The 24,294-nt window shown below is 36.1% G+C and overlaps 1 protein-coding gene across 1 annotated transcript in view; it reads left to right on the top strand.

Moving 5' to 3' along the window:
• The window catches only part of LOC149775220 (ADP-ribose pyrophosphatase-like), a 62,034-nt gene that overhangs the window by 26,960 nt on the left and 10,780 nt on the right, over window positions 1-24,294 (top strand). The window contains exons 4-7 of the mRNA XM_089944403.1: window positions 1,377-1,463; window positions 2,164-2,272; window positions 11,359-11,502; window positions 22,388-22,505. Coding sequence (XP_089800529.1) covers window positions 1,377-1,463; window positions 2,164-2,272; window positions 11,359-11,502; window positions 22,388-22,505 — 458 coding nt within the window. The remainder of the gene's footprint in view (window positions 1-1,376; window positions 1,464-2,163; window positions 2,273-11,358; window positions 11,503-22,387; window positions 22,506-24,294) is intronic.

Raw genomic sequence — 24,294 nt, 5'->3', positions numbered from 1 at the left:
TAGTCGTATCAAAGACTCATAAAAATGGTACATGCAGTTGCCTCACTTGGTGCTCAGCATTAAGAGGTTAGTGTTAGGACTGGTCGGCCTGGTGTCAGGATAATGTGACTGGGTGGGACATGATGCTACTTGTCTGCAGCATGATGCCCCAGTGCTAGACATCACTATAAACTGCCACATTGCAGATATTGTAGTGATATTACTGAATTTTATTTAAAGCTATGTTAAAAATCCAAATCACAAACACACACACACACACACACACCTGTCCAGATATTTGGTAAGAAAAGTTTTATTTTTACTGGTAAGAATAACTACATTTCTGATAAATGGAAAATAATAAACAAAAGAGTAACCTTTTCTTTGTAAACTGCCTTATATTGAATTCATAGTAAAATAGTGAAACAACTTTCTCATGCACTGTCACAGCACAAAGAACTCTTAACATGACCCTCGTAAACCCGAACAGGTCCTAGCACATTTGCTGACAAGCCCTTTTATGCTTCCTGAGAATTCTGCACCTGGCAGGAACATTTTTGCCAGTTGCTGTGTAGCAGCTAGGAAAAATTCTTCAAGTGCATACTTGTAGTGGCAACTATACTTTGCTCCAATAGCAACAAAATCACATTTTAATTGACAATTGTAATTAAAAGCCTAGATTATTGAGTATTAGCTAAGTGTGCATACAGTGTTTACATGTCTAAATGGTAATAATTTACAATACCCCAAAAAATGTTTACCTATAAAAATGGGTGATATTATAAGTGACCATTAAGCAAGATAACAATGGTAGCATTCCAAATGTGCCTAACCAGGAAATGAGGCTAATACTTAGGATAGTTGTTCAGTACATTCATTCATGGTCGTACATGGATTTAAAGAGATCAGAGGATGATTTATGATCATTTTTTGTGTGAATATGAAATATACCTGTGAATCATACCAACCAACATTTTGTATTGGGTAAGTGTAGGTATTAATGAATAAATTAATATTGACTGTGAATGTTGACAGCACCCACCCACCTGGCTATGATGTCATAGTTGTGTCTCAGAAGTAGGGGTACTATTATTAATACAGTGACGAACCCCGCTTTACCACCAAGAGCTTTATGATTAATGAATTTAATTTGAAACCATTTTTTTTTAATACAAGATTTCTTGCCCATACCGTATGATACTTGCCTAATTGGGTTGATTTTTAAGGATTTTCAGTCCCTGGGAGGAATTCAGCCATCTATCATTGTATTTCTATAAAAAAAAACATAATCTCCTCGGACGACACGTGCATAAATGATCATATAGTTAGATAATATTGGATATACAGGGTATATACAGGTTTCTTTGCATGCACCTCTTTTTAAAAAATCTTTTCAGCAATCCCATGGGTAGGACAGGTGTAAAGGGGCGTGGTAGTCTGGGCCGTTGGGGACCAAATCATGCAGCAGATCCAATAGTGACCAGGTATTTATTGTCCTCACATTTTATTGTTTAAATATTTTAATGTATTTTTGAAAGAATAAATGGCCATCTTGAAAATTACCTTATTGCTATTCTTCCTGAATGGATGGCTTATCAACATGGATTTTCACTAAAAGACATAAAAGACATAAAATTATTATGTCTAGTTTTCACTAATTGAAAATGGCGCTAACCTGACATCATGTAAAACCATCCTAGCATCCATCTTTAAAATCTTGTTATCACTACTTTTCTGAGTTTTCACTGGAAGACTTTTTATAGTGTATACTTTGTCCTAGCTTAAAATGGTGCTGATCTGAGCTCCAATATGTCCACTATAATGGCCATCTTGAAAATCTTGTTATCACTACCCCTTCTAAATGAAAATGCCTTAGTTCCTTTAAGGGACTCCATTTTTGTAAAAGTAATGTCAAGTTTTTATTGTTAGTTAAACGTCTTGTCTCGCATTCAAAGTACTGGTTACATATAAGGATTAGCAGCTGAGTGACATCACATAGTGGTGTATCACTGGTTAAGCAGTTCTGAAGCACAAAATAACAGTAATTAATTTTAAATTCAGTTACTCCGAAATAAGGGCACTGTTGTTCACAAAGCTGTAGTGTCATCACTAGAATAGGTTATGATGGGAACATTGTGCATGGAGAAAGTAACATTTTCTGGATAATGTTTTGTTTTGTTTCAGATGGGAAAGAGATGAAAAGGGAGAAAGAAAGAAAGATAAAGATGGCAAATGTATTCTGCAGTTTGTCTGTGTGAAAAGGAGAGATAATGGAGAATGGGCAATTCCAGGGGTAAGAATTCACAAAACAAGATTCCCTTATACATTAAGAAATAGCAACTTTTACTTTATGCTTAATAACAACATTATTGTAAATGAACATTAAAGCTTAATCACTTTTTCACAGGACAATTTATATGCTAATGAAAATATTAATTTTTCGCAAATATAAGGTATGGAAAATTAATATTTCTTCTATCAATAATTGTTTTGTTGAATATACCTGGAAGTGGGCATAGTAATTTACCAGTAGGTTGCATTATAGCATTGTTTACCAATAAAGAATGCTAATGTGATAATGTTTCAGTGTAATTCTGGTTACGTTACTGGTGTTTATCTTGTTTCTTTGAAAAACTATGTCGGTCTGTATAGTTGCACCTAAGATCCCAAGGGCAGGGCTCACCGAGTCCCCCCCACCCAGATTTGGGGAACACACCACATTTTAAAGGGACAAAGGAAAATAGTTCAAAATAGTATTTCATAATGCATTAGTAGTACTTAAATTATAAGATAGTCTTATTTACTTTGACAGTTTGGCCACCTTAAATTTGTCAAATGCACTGCTTTATTTTGCCACCTTAAATTTGTCAAATGCACTGCTTTATTTTGCCACCTTAAATTTGTCAAATGCACTGCTTTATTTTGCCACATTAAATTTGTCAAATGCCTTGCACTGTTCTGCCACCTTAATTTTATCAAATGCTCTGCACTTTTCTGCCACCTTAAATTTGTCAAATTGACTTCACTATTGTGCCTCCTTATATTTGTCAAATGCACTCCACTATTATGCTACCTTAAATTTGTCAAGTGCACTGCACTATTATTCCACCTTTAATTTGTCAGATGCACTGCATTATTATATTTTCATTGGACACTTGCATTATTGCAATGAACATTTCATCATGTGCTCAGGTAACTCATGGAAACATAACATGTTTGAATTACTGGTAAACCTGAAATGAGCTGCCCCATGTAATTTTCCATTCCAGATCTCGATCTCTTTTAACTTTACAGTTCACTCATTAAAAATAAATCTTCTGCACCAAAGATGTGAATTTAACCACAAAATTGTTACATGAGCAACCTTGAAGGATTCACAGTACTAATTCAGTTCCCATCGTAAACCTATGCAAACACCATGATATTAAAAAATCAATAACTTTAAATTTTTGAGTGCTCATGATCAAGCCTATATTTATCAGTATAGATGAAACCCTGCATGACAGCTTCTGTGTAGAGGAAAGTACATCAACCACAGCATTTTCTGGAACTATTTGTGCTTGAAACATGTGCTTTCGATTCTGCATCAAACGCATTCATTGCCATCTTACAATTTGTATCACCTTTATTGACTTTGGCCACTGCTAGTGCCAACAGAGATGTGGATAGACATCCACTAAAAGAAAATGTTGACATCCAGTAAAGACAAGTTATAGGTATATTTCTTTATATTTTTTTCCAGATGTATAAGTGTGCTTCATGTGCACCACACAGTTCATGTACATATATTGTTGTTTGGGATGTACATGATATCCCCAGTGACTGTCCCTATACCTGTAAATGCTGGGCAGGTTAATGAACTATGGCAGATATGAAGTAGGTAAATCTGTTTGAATGAATATAAAGTATTTACAAAACCAAATGAGGGGCCCTGTGGCCGAGTGGTCTAAAGTGCTCACCATTACAGATCACTGCCATCTCACCTCTGTCTGCGTGGGTTCGATTCTCGGATTCAGCTAATGTGGGTATGTGAAAAAGCTTTCCAACTAGCTTCTCGTGGGTCAGTGGTTCTTTCCATGGTTTTCCCGGGTTCTTCCTCCATCATTAATACTGGCCGCCATGTCGTGTGCTGAAAAATGGTGTTAAACCCTACAACAACAAAACCAAATGATTAAAGCTTAAACTGTCTCAATTCATCATCTATTGAATCACCCATTTTTGAGTACAGTAGACCTACTGTATGGGTAACACATTCTTCTGTACCTTCAATAAGCATACTTGCTACATTGACTGGATTTGTGGGTGCGCATTTTTTTTTTCTATTACTCATTTGTGTTTCTGTAATGCAGTTGCTAAATCTTGCCTGTATTTTTTTCATACCAAAGTTGCTATGTGTATGTTAAAGGAGTGGAATCTGTGCTGACTCTGGCATAAGAGAATTAACTCCCTCCTCATCTTACCTATACTCCCAATGTATTTTGGTTATATTTGAAGAAGAAACCAGTTTTTAGCTCTACTGGTCATAGACCAGACGAGCTTATGGGATGGTCTTTCGTGTTTTGTCTGTCATATATCTGTCCAATAAGACATCATTTAAAGTCTTTTAGCGAAAAAGGTATGTTGATGTTATAATTCATTCAAAAGGAGTAGCAGTAACAAGATTTTTAAGATGGCTGTGGTAGCAGTCAGACTGTATGCCTAAGTGTCACCAATTTCATTAGGACCAACCAGATGATGGGACGATGGTGTGTGTCGAGTTTCATGGCCATACTCAAAGTAGTTTATGAGGAGTATTGATAAGTTGGTCCTGAATGGTACCAATCTGATGCCCATGGCAGCTGTCATGACAATTGATATCACTTCTCCTCCTTGGTGGATGGTCATATGAACATGGCATTTTCATTCAAGTAAATTTTATACCAATCTATGTCCATGATGGCCACCTTGGCAGCCATCGTGAAAATCTTGTTTTTGCTACTCCTCTGGAATGGTTTGAGTTTGGTGCTTTATGGCACAGCAACACAGGTAGGTTATTTAGTACTGAAGCAGTTAGAGTAAAGTCCCTTGCTGTAGAACATACCATGGTAGCTGACCCAAACTGGTCCACGGCAGCTCCACTATTGAACAGAAGGTCATATTGACATGGGTTCTCACTAGTCCTATAATGTAAGATATTGACCCTGATATTTATTCTTTGGCAGTCGAGGTCAGAACACACTACACAGCACCATTATTTAGGCAGTAAGACATTGATCCCCACAACATAAATATCAGGTTTGGTGTCTTACACTGTAGGCCTAGGGTTCTCACCGAAAAACTTTTTATGATGTCTAGTTTGTCCTAAGTGAAAATGGTGCCGATCTGAGGTCTAAGATGGCCTCCATAGTAGCCAGCTTAGTTATCAGTAGTCCTTCTAATTGGAAAGTCATATGATGTTTTGACCAGAAGACTTTTTATATCGTCATTCTAACTGAAAATGGTGTCAATCTGATGTGAAAAATTGCTGCCACAGTGGCCAGCATGAAATTCTTATCACTAGTTCTCCTGAGTGAATGGTCATATCATTGTGGGGTTTTCAGTAAAAGACATAATGTTTTGTTGATCCTAAATTAAAATGGTTGTTGTTGTTGTGGGGTTTAATGCCATTTTTCAGCACAAGATAGGCTATGCATGGCGGCCAGTATTAATGGTGGAGGAAGAACCTGGGAAGAACCACCGACCCACGAGAAGCTGCTGGCAAGCAATTAAAATGGTGTTCATCTGATGTCTAATATTTGGCCATCTTGAAAATCATTTTTTGGTTGCTACTCTTGAATGTAAAGTCATTATGATGTGGGATTTTCATTAGAAGAGTTCTTTTGGTGTTTAGTTGATCCTGACCATCAGTATGGCCATCATGGTGGCTATCTTGAAAATATTGTTATATCTACTCCTTCCAAATGGAATCACTATGGAGTTTTTACCAGTAGACTTCTTATGATACCTTGTTGGTCCTAAATGAAAATGGTGCCAGTCATACATTAAAAATGGCTGCCATGAAGATCTTGTTGTCACTACTCCCAGTGAATCAATGAGCATTGTGACAATGGGCTTTCACAAAAGACTGCTAATGATGTCTACTTTGGACTAAATGTAAATGGTGCAAATCTGATGTCCAGTATGTCCACAACAGCAGCTAATTTGAAAAATCTTGTTATTAATCAAGAATATAGACAAATAATTTTAACATTCTACAGTGAAAAGGAAAAAGGGATTTTATCTTGAATTCTTGGAAATTCTTTTTGCCCAATATAGCAGTATAGCAATATTGCAGGGACTATGTTCAAAGATGAAATGTTTCTTTGATAATACTTCCCTGATCATAAAACAGTCACACCTTCCCAAGCCATCTCGAGTTACATCCATGTTGCATGTGTACCTTTGCTCTAGTAGTAACTAATGCTTATAATTTTCTTGACATTAATCCCTATATCCAAAGGGAGGCTAATCTTGTCTGATTCATTTTTAAGAAGGTAAAGGACATTTTAGCACTATTGTTCCAAAACCAAGCCAAGATGGTTGTAATGACTTTCGTGTCTTGGGTAGGCGTAGATTTGGAAGGCAGTGGCTGTATTGATAACATTATGTTTGGGCAAGTGTAATGAGAGAAGCATTTTTTTATTACCTTTGAAAAATAGTTTTTTTTCCGTGTAATGCCAGAATAAGCTTTGCCAATAAGTGGAAAAGTGATTGGATTGGCTGATAAAATTAGGCGATGTAAACTGTCATTGTAATGACGAGATTCTTGACTGATTGAGACATGCCTCCTGCATTGGTATGTGGATCAAAATGAAGTTTAATAATACCCTTTTAAGTTTGCAATAGAAGAATGGCTTGAAAGATCATAGTATGTCTTGATCAGTTTTGAGATAGCATGTAATATTTTTTTAGCTCTAGTGGTCCTAGACCAGAAATGCTGATGTGATAACCTGTTGTTTGCCATCTATACATTTGTTAGCATAAGTTTGCTTTCACTACTGCTAAACAACTTGGAGTATTGCCATGAAACTTAACACACATTCATCCTGAGGTCTAGTTGTTCCTAACTGAAAATGGTGTCATCTGCCATCCAGTATGGCCACCAGGACAACAATCTTGAAAATTTTATCATTATTCCTTTTGAGCAGAAAGCAATATCGATGTGGAGAAGGCTTCTTATGATGTCTGGATGGTACAAAATCAAAATTTCTTATCTGATGTCTAATATGGATGCCACAGTGGCTATCTTGTAAATAGTTTTGATCAGCCATCTTGAAAATCTTGTTATTTCTACTTGTCCTTAATGTATGGTCATATCAACATTGGGTTTTCATCTACTTGGTTATGATATCTACTTGGTCCTAAATGAAAATGATGCTGATCTGAGATCTGATGTGGTCACCATAGCAGCCATTTTGAAAATGTTCTTAGGCTACTCCACCTGAATGGAAAATCATATTGGTATGCGTTTCTCACCAGAAGACTTCTTATGATGTCTTGGTGCTAGAACAAATTGTTACCTTTTTTATATCCAGTATGGATTGCATTGGTGGCCTATTGGTTAGAGTGTCTGCCTTGGATGTAGTAGGTAGTGGGTTCAATCCCTGGCCGAGACATATCAAAGACTTCCAAAAATGGTATTTTACAGGTGCCTAGCTTGGCGCTCAGCATTAAGAGGTTAGTGTTAGGACTGGTCACCCTGGTGTCAGTGTAATGTGACTGGGTTGGACATCATGCTACATGCCTGTGACATGATGCCCCAGTGTTAAGCATCATTATAAACTGCCACACTGCAGACATCGTAGCTATTAGACTGAAAAATTGTTAAAACTACGTTGAAAATCCAAAACACACACATATCCAGCATGACCACTTTGGTATCTGTCTTGAAAATCTTGTTATTGCAACTCCTTTAAAATGGAAAGTCATATCAACATGGGATTTTCAGCAGAGGACCAATTGTTCTGAACTGATTGATCTGAATGATTCCGATCTTAATGACTGCCATAATGAACATATTGGAAATCTTGGCACAAATTTTCCTGAATGGATGGTCATATTAGTGTGGGATTTTCACCAAAAGTCTTCTAATGGTATCTAGTTTTTCCTGTATGAAAATAGTGAAAATCTTACATCCAGTATTTCTGCCATTAGGGATCAAACGATTCATCAATTATCCATGGATCAGTACTTTTCCTGTAATGATTCACAAATTATTATAAGTGGAGGCAAATCGATACAAAACTATGCTTACTGATGCAACTTATTTTAATCTTCAGCAGTCATTAGAAATTGTAACAGTCATTTGCCTTGTTGTCTTCTTAGTCTTTAAACTGAGAATTCATCGAAGAAAGCTTTGCAGGCACATGCACCCATTTTTGTTAGTTACAATGAAATGGACACTCACTCTCCATCTACAAATTGACACCAAGTGATGTGGTTTGGAATATTGCACCCCACCCCACCCCACCCCCTGTTAATTCCACGATAATTGTTTTATTGCATCATCTTGTTTGGCATAAAGTAATCCAAGTTTCCTCTGACCCTTGCCACCCTGTTTTTGATATTTGGACATTTATGTTTTAGTGTAGTCAGAGCCAATTGCCTATTGAAAAGTTGGAATTCACTGACACTGTGTGGTGTTGGCCTAGGGTTGTCGCTTACTAGCTGGATTAGCAAACTTGAACACATTGGGCCATACTTGCTTGAAATCAACAGGAAGATGATTTATTTTTTCATAAATTGCTAGTATAACAATTTGTATGTCTTTAATCTGTTAAGAAATGAGACCAAAATACAGTGTTAATGAAATTGGATCTGGAACTTACCGTTTGCAGTGCTAATCATATGACATAAATGGTTGTTGAACTAAAATCAATCTGCACATTATGCCATAATTTGAACCTGCATAAAGGAAGTTTAGAAATGCATGTTTAAAAATATGGGCTGACTGGAAACCCAAAATGGCTGATTCCCATCATTTATATTCAGATGAGGATTTGATTCAGTAAATACTGGCTGATGATAGTTATGACAATAGTTTTTAAAGTTATGATATATGTCAGATTATTGGAGCCTGGCAGAGTGGTAATGGAGATACCAGTGGTGGTTTTGAGCCTGAAAATGGTGTTAAATACAAGTCCAGTGTACATGCTGGATGGACAAAAATAGATGGAATGCCAGTCAATATTCCTTTCAGGAAATGTAGAAAATTGCAGAATACCAATCCAAATTAAAATAAATTCAATTTAAAAATAGAATGCAATTTTCTCAAACATTTTAGCCACGTGGGATGATGTTCTACAAAACTATATTTCCCTATTGGGGCTGAGATAAACTGAATAAATGAAAATGAAATTTGAAAATAAAGATATTTTGATCAAAATACCTCTGTCTGGTGGCCAAAGCGAGTCCTGAATCTGATTAGATGGAGCAGCCTTAAATGGCATAAAATGTTGAACACAAATCACTGAGAACTAGCAGGTAGTCTGTTTGAAAGTATTTCTGTTGTCATGGACGAGAATGGCACATAAGTAGGTGCTAATTATATGTCTGTTTGTAATCTGCATACTGGAAATACAACCAGTAAATCACATAAAAGGGCACAACATACCACTTACAAATCTTCTAAAGAGAGAAAGACCATCTAGTTACTATATGTATTGATAATATCATAGGCTGTGTATTGTGAATCATATCAATACACAGTAGCAGCAGAGGAGGTGAACAGACCATTTGATAGAAGGTCCATTTTTGAAAACTAAGGCTTCCTACAGAAGAAAAAATAAATCCTGACCAATTAGAGAAATTATCCCTCTTTTTCTCTAATTAAGTCACTTTATTTTTATCAAACTTTAATGTGTTTTGTTTACCCGTCTGGAGGTTGCACCTCCTCTGCTGCTCTGGTTTTTGTTAAATTATAAAGCTTCCTTCAGTGATTATCAGAAATGTCAGTTTGTCAATCTGAGATCTTATTAACAAAAAAAGATCATTATGATACGTCTTTGTCACTGCAGAAACTTTCCAATCACTATAAAAATAAAAATAATATCACATATTTTCACATGGGACAATATATCAAGATAGAAACATTATTTCGTCAATCGAGATGTTATCTGATCATCATGATATATGTCCTTGTCACTGGGGAAAGTGGTCAAATTACTATATTATTATTAATTATGTACCACTTTCCCCACTCGCATGACATGTAAGTATCTTCACTAAGCAAGATAGAACATTTATTTAATTAATCTGAGGTTTCTATCATCGATTTGGAAACTACGGAAATCACTATAAAAAATATAAAATATCCATACTTTCCACAAACACACAGGATGATATGTGTCTTTCTCATGACAAAAAAAAACATCAATCAAGAAGATAACTTCTTTTCGTGGTGTTGTAGAAATTCCTCAGTCGTTGGAGGGTTTTCTTTTCCTTTTAGTTCGTGATAATCAATCAACGATCTGTATCTACTTCCGCCGCAGTCAGTACAAAATTGAAATCTTCCTCTGATGCCTCTTTTACATTTTATACAAGGTCTTGGTCCTGTAGAATTTTTCCTTCTTGATAGTACTGTTTGTAATCCACAAAAAGTACCATGACATTCCTTCCCACATACTTTCATTGATCCTTGTGGCAGCCACTGACACTTATTTGTTGCTAACTTGGAGGTTGGCATTTATTTCATTATCTTTAGTTTAATTACATCTGGTATTATGTCAAAAAGTCAAATATTAATCTAACAAAATGATAAGTGTTTGGACTAACAAAGATTATACAAAATGTATTTTGTCAAACAGGAGACTCAGAATAGTATGTGTAAATAGGTCATAGAACATAATTCAATCAAATCAGTGTCAAGTTTGTTTGGTGTCAAGTTATGTAAGGTCGTCAGAGGAGGTGCGACCTTAAATAAGTGTCCAGATGGATAAACAAAACACTATAAAGTTTGATAAAAATAAAGTGAAGTGAAGTTAAAAGGAAGAAATGACATTGTCTTAAATTCCTGGAAATTCAGTCAATAGAGTATCGCACCCTTTGACTGACTCTTGTTCGAGTTTCACTTGTACAAAGTTTGACTGAAGCATCTTTTGGCAACAGTGATCAGTGAAGCATTTTTACCAGATGCTTTTATAATGGAAACATGATGGAGCTGCATGCGAGTCCAAGACCGCAAGCAAGAAAGGCTCAGGTTTGCTGTCATAATACACAGGAATATCATGGCATGAGTAAAACAAACAGCTGTAACCTTGATCTGTAGGCATGTTACATGAAGGCAGGTCAGAGTCTATGCTTTTTACATTTAGTTGCATATTTTAAAAAGATCAGTATTTTATCCCTATAATGTGTTTGCAGGGCATGGTGAACGCAGGTGAGGTTGTCACTGTCACATTGCGGCGAGAGTTTGGAGAGGAAGCCCTGAACACAATGGAAATGCCACCAGAGGAGAAGAAAGCAACATTGGCTTCTATAGATGAGTGCTTCACGCATGGAGTGGAAGTATGGTTGCATCATGTTTATCAATAATTATTTGTGCAAATTTCTTTTTCAAAGGCTAGACTGGGTTTTTTTGAATGTGGGTTACATTAAAGGGTATTTCCCCATATTTGTTGCTAGTAAAGGAAAATATAATTTGAAGAGAGATTTAGTTTCACAAAAACATTTTTGCTCAGCATGCATTTTTTCCTTTCGCACTTGCACATTTGAGGCAGATTTTTTTTCTTTCTCACCTACCAAAACCATTCTGTTCGCTGAACAGATTTGTGCGCAGGAGATAGGCTTGAGAATTAGCTTGATGTAACAGTGTAGAACATGCTGTATTCCAAATCATCTTGAATGCAAGCTTATATCTGGCAGAGAGGATTTGTTGTAAAATAAAATGTAATTGAAAAAGTTCTGATTTATCTGCCCCATGGACATTGTTACCTAAGGATAAAAATCTTTAAATCATTGTCTGCTGAGAAAAGTCAGTCACCATGTCTCACAAGCTGTCTAGGATTCACTTGTGGGAGTTTCAGAAGACTTTGCATTTAAGTTCACTAGTGAAGAAGAAAGATTCCACTATCAAGGTCTATAGCCCAGCAAATTATACCCAGTGTCCAGTGGCTACTAGGCCGCTGATATGACACCAAATGTTGCTACCTTGGCAGCCATCTTGAACATGTTATTGCTACTCCTCATGAACGGAAAGTTACATGAACATGGGGTTTTCACTGAGATATTTCTTTAGATGTCTGGTTCGTTCTAAATGAAAATTGTGACAATCTGATAGGCAAAATGCCAGCTTGAAAATCTTCTCACTACTTCTAGATGGAAATTATATTGATATTGATTTGTCACCAGAAGACTTTTTATGATACCTAGTTCCCAAATGAAAATGGTGTGTATCAGACCTCCGGTATGGCCAACATGAGAGCCAGTTTGAAAATCTTTTTCTTGCTAATCTGAAATGGAAAGTCATAGTAATAAGGGAATTTTGACCAGAAAACATCTTAAGCTGTCTGATTGGTCCTGAATGGAAAAGAAGCTGCTCTGACATCCAGTGTGGTCACCGTGGTGGCCCTCTTGAAGTCTTGTTTATGCTGCTTGTCCAGAATGGATGGCCATATTGACATAGGGGTGTGTAGTTTTTCATAAATGAAAATGTTGCAGATCTTTCAGCCAGTAAGGCTGCCACAGCTGCTAAATTTTTGAGAATCTTATCACTCTAGAATATTAGAGATGGTTTCAACACTCCGCCAGGTAAAAAGAAGAAATGGTTTCATCTTGAATTCCTGGAAATTCTTCTTAGGCAGTATAGCACCAGTCCCTTTTAAAGACTTGTTTTATTTACAGCTGGATGCAAATTGTAACAGAATTTTGCTCCTGTGGTTGTTAGCTCACATGGATGTGAGATTTTGGTATGGTCCTTAATCCATCATGTCGTTTGTGTCATGCATAATGTGTATTGTTTGTCTATTGCTTTTAAAATGTCTTCTCAAAAACGGCCAGGATGACCTGGAGCAAATTTGGCATGGAGCATCTTGGTATGAATGACTTTAAAAATTGTCCAAGGATGCTGAACTGCATTCAGATCACTTTTTGTTTGTCTGTAGTAGTCTTTTCTTCTGCTAGATCACACAGCCAAAGAAAATCTATGGTGAGTCTTGTTTTCTTGGTGAGATCATTACATATGTGGAACATAATTATATTCAAGCATTATATGGCACTTTAGTTGAAAATGAGATAATTTGCTCTGCATTTTGAGGAACTATAATTTTGTTTTGCTATCCTGCATCCATCTGCCTTTTGTGTAGGGAACTTGCATTACACAAGTCCAAGGTTGATCTAAAAAAAAGTTTTTATTTTACAGCTATCAAAGAATGAAGTTCCCTACTCATTTATATAGTTCTCTGAATACTTAGCATCATGTCCTTTGCTGGGTCATATTTCAGCCATTTGTATTCCATTTCCCAGGACTCTTGCTCTCTTCTTTTGATTTTATTTACAATCACATTCTTTCTTGTCATCAGATAATTTCTGGCTGCACACCTTGCAGGAAGCCTTCACATCTTTCTCTTTGTCACCTCACTATTCAGTGACTGTTTATGAACAATGATCTGAAACTTAAACCTGTTATTTGTTTTAATTCTGAACCGGGTCTAATACTATAAATCATTTTATATTATCGGTATCGAAATGAAAATGAGTGCATTTTCCCGAAGCTTGTCAGCTTGCATGCTGAATGTTTTAATAGTCAGCACCATTATTTACTAAATGCATCGAAGAATGCATGGCCATTTCTGCTATGGACTCTTAGTGGTCGGTATTTTCATGTACTGACTTAACAATAAACCTATCACTTAGCTATAAAATGGTTAATTTATAAGTGTCTGAGCTTAAATATATTTTTGCCAGTCTAGGAAAGTTGTGTTGGCTTTGGTTGTAGAGATTCGCCAGCCGATTTACTGGTCATGGAACAGTGTAAATTTTGACCTCAGAGTACTGTTACCAAAGCAGAAGAAACCTCTGTATGACTTCTTCTCAGTAGAATTTGACCAGACTTGACAGACTGCATCCTGGCATGAAGGCCTTTCAGGTATTTACAAAATATGTTGATTAGAAATATGGCCACCAATCCTAAACACAGAAGAACCTTTAAACAACTTTACAGAAACTACTGAACTGAATTTGACCAAAATTGACAGCATAGAGGGCTTACAAGATTGTACCACTGATTCTGATTTGCCATTAAATATGATTGCCATTACATAAAATAGAAGAATCTTTAAAGGACTTTTTCTTTCCAACCATTGCCCATGAATTTGATAATATTCAAAAGAAAGCTTAATGCCATGAAGACTTGTCAAGTTTGTACAAAGGATGCCAAACCACCATCAAATATGGCCACATTTGCTAATAATAGAAAACATTTAAGTGGCTTCTGTGAAATTGCTGAATAGAATTTTGTAAAACTTGATAGAAAGCATTCTGGATTCATGCAGACGCAAAAGCTACCATTTGGCCTTTATATATGACTACTGTTACTAAAAATAGAAGCATTTTTAAACAGCTATTTAAAAAATGCTCAACATATTTTGTTCAAATTTAACAAAAAACTTCCTAGTATTGAGGGCTTGCAAGTTTGTACAGCTGATGCTGATGCACACTGTTACTAAAAACCTTTAAACAACTACTGCATAATTGCTGAAAAGAATATGATGATGTTTTTGATTAGTAGCATGGCTTCAAATGATTTTGTTTAGTAGCATGGCCTCAAGAAAACTTTCCAAATTTGTACAAATGATTTGATTAGTAGCATGGCCTCAAGAAAACTTTCCAAATTTGTACAAATGATTTTGATTAGTAGCATGGCCTCAAGAAAACTTTCCAAATTTGTACAAATGATTTTGATTAGTAGCATGGCCTCAAGAAAACTTTCCAAATTTGTACAAATGACACCAGTCTGCCATGGCCACTATTGCTAAAATGATACAACCTTGAAATGAATTTTTCTCTAAAAACATCAAATAGAATAGGACTGAGCTTAACAGAAAGCATTCTGGCAAGAAGACTTTTAAAATTTGTAAAAATGATGCTAATCCACCATTAAATAAATCACTATTATTACTAAAAAATATATAAAAATATTTCTTTAATGGATTCCTTTGGAAAAACTTTTTAACTGAATTTGTCTAAATTTAATAGCAAGCATCCTGGCATAGAGGGCACTCATATTTGTACAGCAGATACCATTTTGCCATCAGATATGGCCACTATTACTAAAACTGGAAAAAAAATCTTTTAACGACTCATTCAAAGAAGCAACTTAAAGAACTTGATCAATCTGACTGAAAGCATCCTGGCTTTGAACTCTTTCAATTTTGTACAAATTATGCCAATCCACCATCAAATATGACTACTGTGACTATAAATAGTCCAACAAGATATATATATCTTGTGATTGATTGACTGAGCTTGTTACAACTCCAGAGACCAACTTTTGATCATATTTTGCCACAGCTATTTAAATCAGCTTTTGTCATCATTAACTGAGACATTTGGTAATATGTGTTGTCTGGGTATATTAAATGAGACGATGCTGGGCTTGTTACCTTTCTAGATCTAGTTTTATCCAGTTTTGTTAAACTAGGTAAATTAGTTTATATCATCGGGGTCTTGCATGAGTTGATTATGAGCTAGAGATTATGTGTATTAATTATGTCTGTATCTTTGGATATGCATATTATTTATGCCTGTATGTTTGGATATGCATATTAATTTATGAATTTATGCCTGTATGTTTGGATATGCATATTAATATATTAATTTATGCCTGTATCTTTGGATATGCATATTAATTTATGAATTTATGCCTGTATCTTTTGATATGCCTATTATTTATGCCTGTATCTTTGGATATGCATATTATTTTATTCATTTATTCCTGTATCTTTGGATATGCATAATAATTTATGAATTTATACCTGTATCTTTTGATATGCCTATTATTTATGCCTGTATCTTTGGATATGCATATTAATTTATGAATTTATGCCTGCATCTTTGGATATGCATATTATTTATGCCTGTATCTTTGGTATGCATATTATTTATGCCTGTATCTTTGGATATGCGTATTATTTTATGAATTTATGCCTGTATCTTTGGATATGCATATTAATTTATGAATTTATGCCTGTATCTTTGGATATGCATATTAATTTATGCCTGTATCTTTGAATGTGCATATTAATTGTGCCTGTGTCTTTAGAACAAATATTTTCCATGCTGTAGTAAAATAATTAAAGTCAGCATGGTATAAAATGTTATAAATATTAACTTGAATCTATGTTGTGACAAGACTACATAAGGGTGTTTAGTCCTGTGGTCATCTGTTAGGTTATGTAAGTAAGGTGAGCCACTTTTTCTTTCATTTTAGAAATGGCAGATGTATTAAATGGTGGATCAGCATAATTTGTACCAACTTTAAAAGGTTTCCATTAAAATTGTGGTCAGTGTCTGCTGATCATTTTTGGAGAAGAACCTGATTTAAAAGCTTTAATGTTTAAAGTAACATGATGATATCTTAGAGATATATCATTATATAAACTTTAATGTTTAAAGTAACATGATGATATCATAGATCTACATCATTATATAAACTTTAAAGGTCAAGATGTTTTAATCAGATTTATTTGAGAAGTTTATGAGAAAAAATGTTCAAGGTTTTCTATCTTTAGTAACAGAGGCCATATTTGATGGTACATCAGCACTGTTTGGACAAACTTGAAAGGTCTACACAAGAAGATCATTTCTTATCAAATTTGGTAGAATTCTGCTCGACAGGTTTTGAAAAGTCATTAAAGGTTTTTTCTAATTTTGGCAAAGTTGGCCATAGTTTATGGTGTGTCAGGATTGTTTGTAGAAATTTGAAAGGACTTCATATCAAGATACTTTCTGTAAAATTTCAGTCTGTTGAGAAGAAGTCATTTAAAGTTCTTTTTAAATTTATGTAATGGTGTTCATATTTTATGGAGGCTTGGAATAATTTTTAAAACTTTGAAATGCCAGGATACTTTCTGTAAAATTTCAGTTTGTTGAAAAGAAATTCGTTTGAAGTTCTTATTAAATTTTAGTAATGGTGTTCATATTTTGTGGAGGCATGGAATAATTTTTAAAACTTTGAAATGCCAAGATACTTTCTAATACATTTGATCAAATTTTGTTGAGCAGTTTTTGGGAAGTCATTTTAAAGCTAATGGCTCAGCTTTCCTTAAGGCCAAATGGAATGGTCTTTTCAAATCAGTTTTAAATCATCCATTCACAGTTGTTTTGTTTTTTCTTAAAATAGGTTTTCTCAAAAAACCATTTGAGTTCTTTGTATGTATTTTACAGGGAGCATTCTGGCATCAAGGCCTTTCAGATTTTTTCCCTGGATCCAGTATAGTTGCCATCACTAAAAACAGAAATGCAATTAAGCTACTTTTCTTAAAAGCCTGTCAACATAATTTTACCAAATTTGAGAAAAAGTATTCCTGCCATGAAGATCTTTAAAATTTGTTCAAATGATGCTTATCCATATCAAATAGGCAACCATTAAAATAATAAGATAAAAAAAATCTTTGAATAACGTCTCAAAGACCACTCAACAGAATTTTGCTAAATCTGACAGAGTATTCTGACTTAGAGGGCTTTCAAGTTTATACATATGATCCGGATCTGCATTCAGATATGGCCACTGTTACTAAAAATATTAAAAATTAACTTCAAATAACTTCTCAAAAACCACTCAAAAGGAATTTGACAGAAGGCATCCTGGCATAAAAGCCCTTCAGGTTTCTGCAACTGATGTTGATAAACCATCAGATATGGCTGCCATTAGTAAAATAATTTTTTAAAAACTTTTAAGCAACTTTTTCCTCAGAATCTTAATTTGACCCAGTTTAACTGAAAGCAATCTGGTATTATGGGCTTTCAGCTCAATACACCTGATACTAATTCATGATCATATATGGCCTCCATTACTCAAATTAGAAAATTGTTTGCATTACTCCTTCTCAGTGAGCTGATTACTGCTACAATTTCAAGGTAATTTTTATGGAATATTTTACAAAAATATAGGCTATGGTTCAAGGTATCAGTTTTTTTAATCAAAGATGCTTTATTCCAAGGTTCTATATAGGTTTTTCAGCTCTGTCACAAAATTGTTGGGAATGCTGTAGTGTACTCAGTCCAAGCACCTGCATTATTTTGAGTGAAACCATTGCTTGTGAATGCCAAAAAGCTGTTAAGATGGTCTGTTAAAAAACATAGCCAATGTGATTTATGATGTTTCTGAATAACAGACATGGTGGTCTTATTAGATGAAGGTATAAACAAAGAAATGGGACCTTGCATATTAGTCAGTCCATGAAAACTACTGTTGGTATAGAAGGGGAAGCTAATTAGAGAATCAGTGATGCTAGAGATAGCCTCGTGCCTACTTGCTGAGTTTCACCAAAGTGTTGATTAACACCAGATGTCATTGTTGACATGGCTTGTTGGTATGGCAAAATATGGACAGGTGGCTAAAAATATGTTAGAAATTGGGAAACAACTGGTAAACATCTGTTGGAGTATTAACATGTCTGTTTGTTCATGGCAACCTGCAGATGATTCTTATATCCTAGTGGTGGCTGATCTTTGCCCTCAAGATCAAATGACAAAGTTTCAGTAGAAACTGTCAGAAATCAAGATCCATATGCCAGCATGACAAGCTGGGGTCCCCACTTACTCCCTTCCTTCCTAAAGTGAGCAGGGTCTTCTCTGGTCTGGAGTTATCATTACAAATTAATCTTTGAGAGATGAAGGCCAAGGTGCATGCATTTCAGTCATGGCCAGGAAATGCTGTCCGGAAAGAGCATTTGCATTCTGTCTTGCAACTCAACTGTCTTCAGTTATATTATAGGCAAGGATGAGACAAGTCCTTATACCTCTGCCTCCTTGCTTAGGATTTGTTTTCAGGTGGTGTTATTGTCAACAAAGTCACAACCTAGTCCATTACATACCATGCAGGCAGAAAGTCCTATGGTACTGATTGACAACAGCTGTTTGATTCAGCTGATTAACACTGAACAGTTCTTTCTCCCTTCAACCTTCAGTCAAATCTCTGCCCATTTGAGTCAATCTCTCATAGACCTTTCTATGACTCATGACCTTTGTCTCTTCAGTTCCAGATCTAAAAGCCAAGGCAGTCAACAACCTTTACCTGAACTGTAAACAGTCTTGTGGCATACACCTTTCACCCAGACCTTTTGCTTCCCATGGTCTTGCAAAAACCAAGGGATTAGAGCACTGAATAACACTGATTGATCACCTCAGGTGGGAAAGGTCATGGATGAACAATCTGTGGACCAGCAATCTATTGAATTTTGCATCTGTGAGTCAGAGGAAAATCATCCTTCACCCCAAATTGTGATTGTAAGTCATCCAGCCAAATCCATGGTGCTAAATATGTCAAGTTATCCCTCAGATGGGTATATTTCTTAGTACAAGTGACAGGTTTGTTTGGGCACAAATGCCCACCACTTTGAAAGTACATAGGATAAAGTGGAGAATTTTCTTCCAGTGGTGTGAGTTGAAACACATCTCTCCTTGTAAAAGCTTCTGCAACTCAGATAGCTGACTTCCTCCTTTTGGGCCTCTGATGGAGAAGTTTGCTCCTTTCACTAGCAAGGACTTTTATTCGTTAATCTCAGAAATACATATTTTGACATTATGGAAGGGAGGATACACCCCAAGACAAAGAACTCTCCAGCTTTCTTAACAAACTTTGACTTGACTGAAGCTTTGACCCATTGTCCGAAATGGAATCTTCTGTGGGCTCTGACATAATTGAATAAAACACCTTTCAACCAATGTCAGGAGTCTCCTTGGCTTACCTCTTGTTCCTAATCATTCTTGCTATGGCAAATGGGATCAGTGAGATACATGCCTTGTTGGTCAGTCTGAAACATATAGAGTTCTGCCATGATGGTTTGGTTGCACTCAGTACATCCCATGCTTCGTTGCCAGGAGGCTCGCACTAATGGAAAATGTCAAACACTTCATCTCAAGGACATCTACAGGACCCTGTAAAGGGGTCTGAAATGATACCTAAAGCAAACTGAGTTGATCTTGCTTGTTCTTACAATTCAATGAAGAAAGTGTTGATACTCGGGCTTGGTCATCCTGAATATTATCCATTTAGCCTAGAAGGTTCCAACCCAACGACAGATGGAGTTCATATTAGCTCACAAGGATACTGTAGCATTTTTGCACAACTGCTTCCCAAGTATGAAAGTCAGAGACAACATTTTATGTCTTTTGCAGGAGTGAAAAGTTTTATTCCAACCATATCCATGCATACATCAAATACTAACCTTAGTCACATGCAAGACTTGAAGCTGCTTCACATACATCAGGAGACTGGAGACAGGGTCATTTCTGGGGTTATGGGGTGTAACTCCCTCGTTCTCTTATATATTTCCTTACATATTATAACTGAGTAATATATTTGAAGAAGAATTCAAAAGTTTTAGAGTAACATGTTTATTTGATAAATAGTCATGATATGGAAACTTCCTGACATGCCCTCCATGCAGTTAGTCACTGGAAGAGCATGCACATATACCTCAATAGTAACGGATTATTGATTGGATTTGGTGCTAGTCCCTCTATCCAAGGGGAGACCAGTCATCATCTGACTTCCACATTGGCAAACAGATGACATTCTAGCACTTCTGTTGCTACAAACAGTCAAAAGAAATATCAAACTTCTTTTGTAGCTTTGGGGTGGGGGGGACTGTATTTTTGCGAGTAAGGGAATGCACTCCTAATGTACTGTGATAGGTAAGTATCGTCAAATAAAAATACTGAAGTCTAAAATTTGGTTTCACTGCCGACACTATTAATTCCATGTACAGTCATACAATTTTATGGATATTCATATTTGAGTGCGTGACTCACTATGGTCAGAAGAAGTTCACAGTGATGTTATTTTTTAGGATGAAGTAAGTATATTATGTTTTTGCATTTAGTCTAGCTCATTTTCTCAAATGTTGTATGCAATCATGAAACTTGATAGTTCATTTTGGAGGTACTACTCACTATAGGCAAATGAGGAGGTCATAGCAAACTACTTTCAAGGCTCCAGTGAATATATTAAGTTTCCGTTTTGTTTCATTTTTCTGACACAGTTATATGTACATTGATGAAACTTGCTGGGTGTGTTAATCTTGAAGGGTACTACCCACCATGAACACGGCTAATGTGGATATGTGAGAAAGCTTGCCAGTAGCTTCTCGTGGGTCGGTGGTTCTTTCTGGGGTTTTCCTGGGTTCCTCCTCCTCCATTAATACTGGCCGCCATGTATAGCCTATCGTGTGCTGAAAAATGGCGTTAAACCCTTCAACAACAACAACAACCATGAGCAAAAGTAGGCCACAGTGCTTTCTATTCATGCTCCACTGATTGCATTTAGTTATTGCATTTGACTCTTTTTTTCTGACACTTTATATGTACATTCATGAAACTTGATGCGTGTATTCTTTTTGGAGGACATTACATGGCACTAGCAAAAGCAGGTCACAGTGACTTAAGAAGTTTTATTATTCCACAGAGAAGGCAAGATGGTGTTCTGTGGAGTTCTTATGTTACTGAAATAACACTGTCTTGTGCTTGGATCCTTTGCTCATCATCAGGGTCTGTAAATGATCTATAACTCCTGATGCATATATATATATATATATATATATATATATATATATATATATATATATATATATATATATTACATACATCCATACAATTTTTTTTAAACAACTTGCTATTTTTGTGGAAGGAATAAAAAAAACCAATTTAATATTAATTTCTTGTATATATTTTCCATAGTTCTTGGAATTAAGCAGGGTTTTCGAATTTGAAAAAGCACAGATTTGCCATGCACCTAGGATATGTTTCCATCCTCCATTAGTTTCATATGCATGATGAATAACTATTTTGATTCTTTACCATATATACTCGATTATAAGTTGGGTCTAGCTGCAAACAGCATGGACCCAGATCTTTCATTGCATTATGTATCAGCAGAACAGTATATACCCATTCTGCTGGTGCACTGTGTGGTGGCAGATCAAGGTCTGTCTTGTTTAAAATGGGACGCAACCTATAAGATGGTACAGATGGTGTATTTACAGATAAAATGCCCTATAATGGGTACTATCTAACTTGCAGCTAAATTTTACAGATATCTGGTTTGATTGTAAAAGCTCAAGACAAAAACATTTACAGGAGTAAAACTAAAATATGAAAGATTTCACATGCGTACCAAAACTTTTGCTTGGAATATGGACTAGGGAAACATAATGTTTTAATATATTTTTAGGTGTACAAAGGATATGTTGATGATCCTAGGAATACAGATAATGCCTGGATGGAAACAGTAGCATGTAATTTCCATGATGAAAAAGGGGACAGTGTTGGCAAACTAAAGCTTCATGCAGGTAAACTTGTACACAGCATGTACCATATATACCAGCAAAGAACATACACCCAGATCTGCCATCACTTAATGAGTTGGAAGATCAGGGTCTGTGTTGTTTGTTCTACTGATTACTCCTAACAAGCTGCATAGACCCAGATATGCTAGTACATTGTGTGATGGCAACTCTGGGACTGTTTAGGTAAATATTTAAATTTTTTAATTTATTGTGACATTGAGACTTATGGAAAAAAAATGTCAGTTAAATGTTTTTTTTCCTTGTTAGCATTCAGTTATTCAGAGTTGTTTGCTTTGAATAATCAGGTCATGAAAGTTATAAAATTGTATCAACACTCATTTTATTCATGAAGAATACATAGATACTGTACATTGTTAGACTGAAACATGGTTAATAAAACATCTTTATTTATGACATACACAATTGCATGGGGCCCCGAGTGGCCGAGTGGTCTAAAGCGCTCACCATTACGGATCACTGCCATCTCACCTCTGTCTGCGTGAGTTCGAGTCTCAGCCTCGGCTAACGTTGGTACGTGAGAAAGCCTGCCAGTAGCTTCTTGTGGGTCGGTGGTTCTTCCCAGGCTTTTCCAGGGTTCTTCCTCCACCGATTATACTGGCCGCCATGTATAGCCTATCTTGTGCTGAAAAATGGCGTTAAACCCTACAACAACAACAACAAAATTGCATGATATTTGATGTTTATCATTATGATGGGACATGCAGCAGGGTGTCTTGAGTGTTTTGAAGAAAATGTTATCACCCATCAGCATGGCACACAACCCAGTAAATGCCATGTCCAATGAGGAATGGTTTAGTTTGTTTTGTAGGGGTTAAGTATCCTTTGCTGCTGTGATGGGCCATGCAAATCAGTGTTTTGGAGTGATATCCTGGGTAGTTATCAGTAGTTATGATGGACCATGAAAATCAGTGTTTGGAGTTTCATCATGGGCAGGTATCAGTAGTGATGATGGGCTATGCAGTTTAATGTTCAGAGTGATAGCCTGCGTAGTTAGCAGTAGTTATGACAGGCCATACAACTTGATGTTTGGAGTCATATAGTGGGTAGTTAGCAGTTGTTATGACAGGCCATACAACTTGATGTTTGGAGTCATATAGTGGGTAGTTAGCAGTTGTTATGACAGGCCATACAACTTGATGTTTGGAGTCATATAGTGGGTAGTTAGCAGTTGTTATGACAGGCCATACAGCTTGATGTTTGGAGTCATATAGTGGGTAGTTAGCAGTTGTTATGACAGGCCATACAACTTGATGTTTGGAGTCATATAGTGGGTAGTTATCAGTAGTTATGATGGGCCATGCAACTCAGTGTTTGGAGTTTTATCATGGTTAGTTATCAGTAGTTATGACAGGCTATGCAACTCAGTGTTTAGAGTGATATACTGGGTAGTTTTCAGTTGTTATGACAGGCCATTCATCTTGGTTTTTGGAGTGACATCCTAGAGTGTTATCAGAAGTTATAATGGGCCATGCAACTTGGTGTTTGGAGTGTTAGCCTGGGTAGTTATCAATAGTTATAAAGTGTCATGCAAGTGATATAGTGCGTAGTTATCAATAGTTATAAGGAGCCATGAAACTGAGTGTTGGGAGTGATATCCTAGATAGTTATCAATACTTATGATGGGCCTTACAGCACGGTGTTTGATGTGATAGCTTGGGTAGTTAGCAGTAGTTATGACAGGCCATGCGACTCAGTGTTTGGAGTGTTAGCCTGTGTAGTTGTCATTAGTTATGATGGGCCATGCGACTCAGTGTTTGGAGTGTTAGCCTGT

Source organism: Sinohyriopsis cumingii, chromosome 19, assembly GCF_028554795.1.
Source record: "Sinohyriopsis cumingii isolate HCF-2022 chromosome 19, ASM2855479v2, whole genome shotgun sequence".
Lineage (NCBI taxonomy): Eukaryota > Metazoa > Mollusca > Bivalvia > Unionida > Unionidae > Sinohyriopsis > Sinohyriopsis cumingii.
This window is presented reverse-complemented; position numbering and strand designations above follow the sequence as displayed.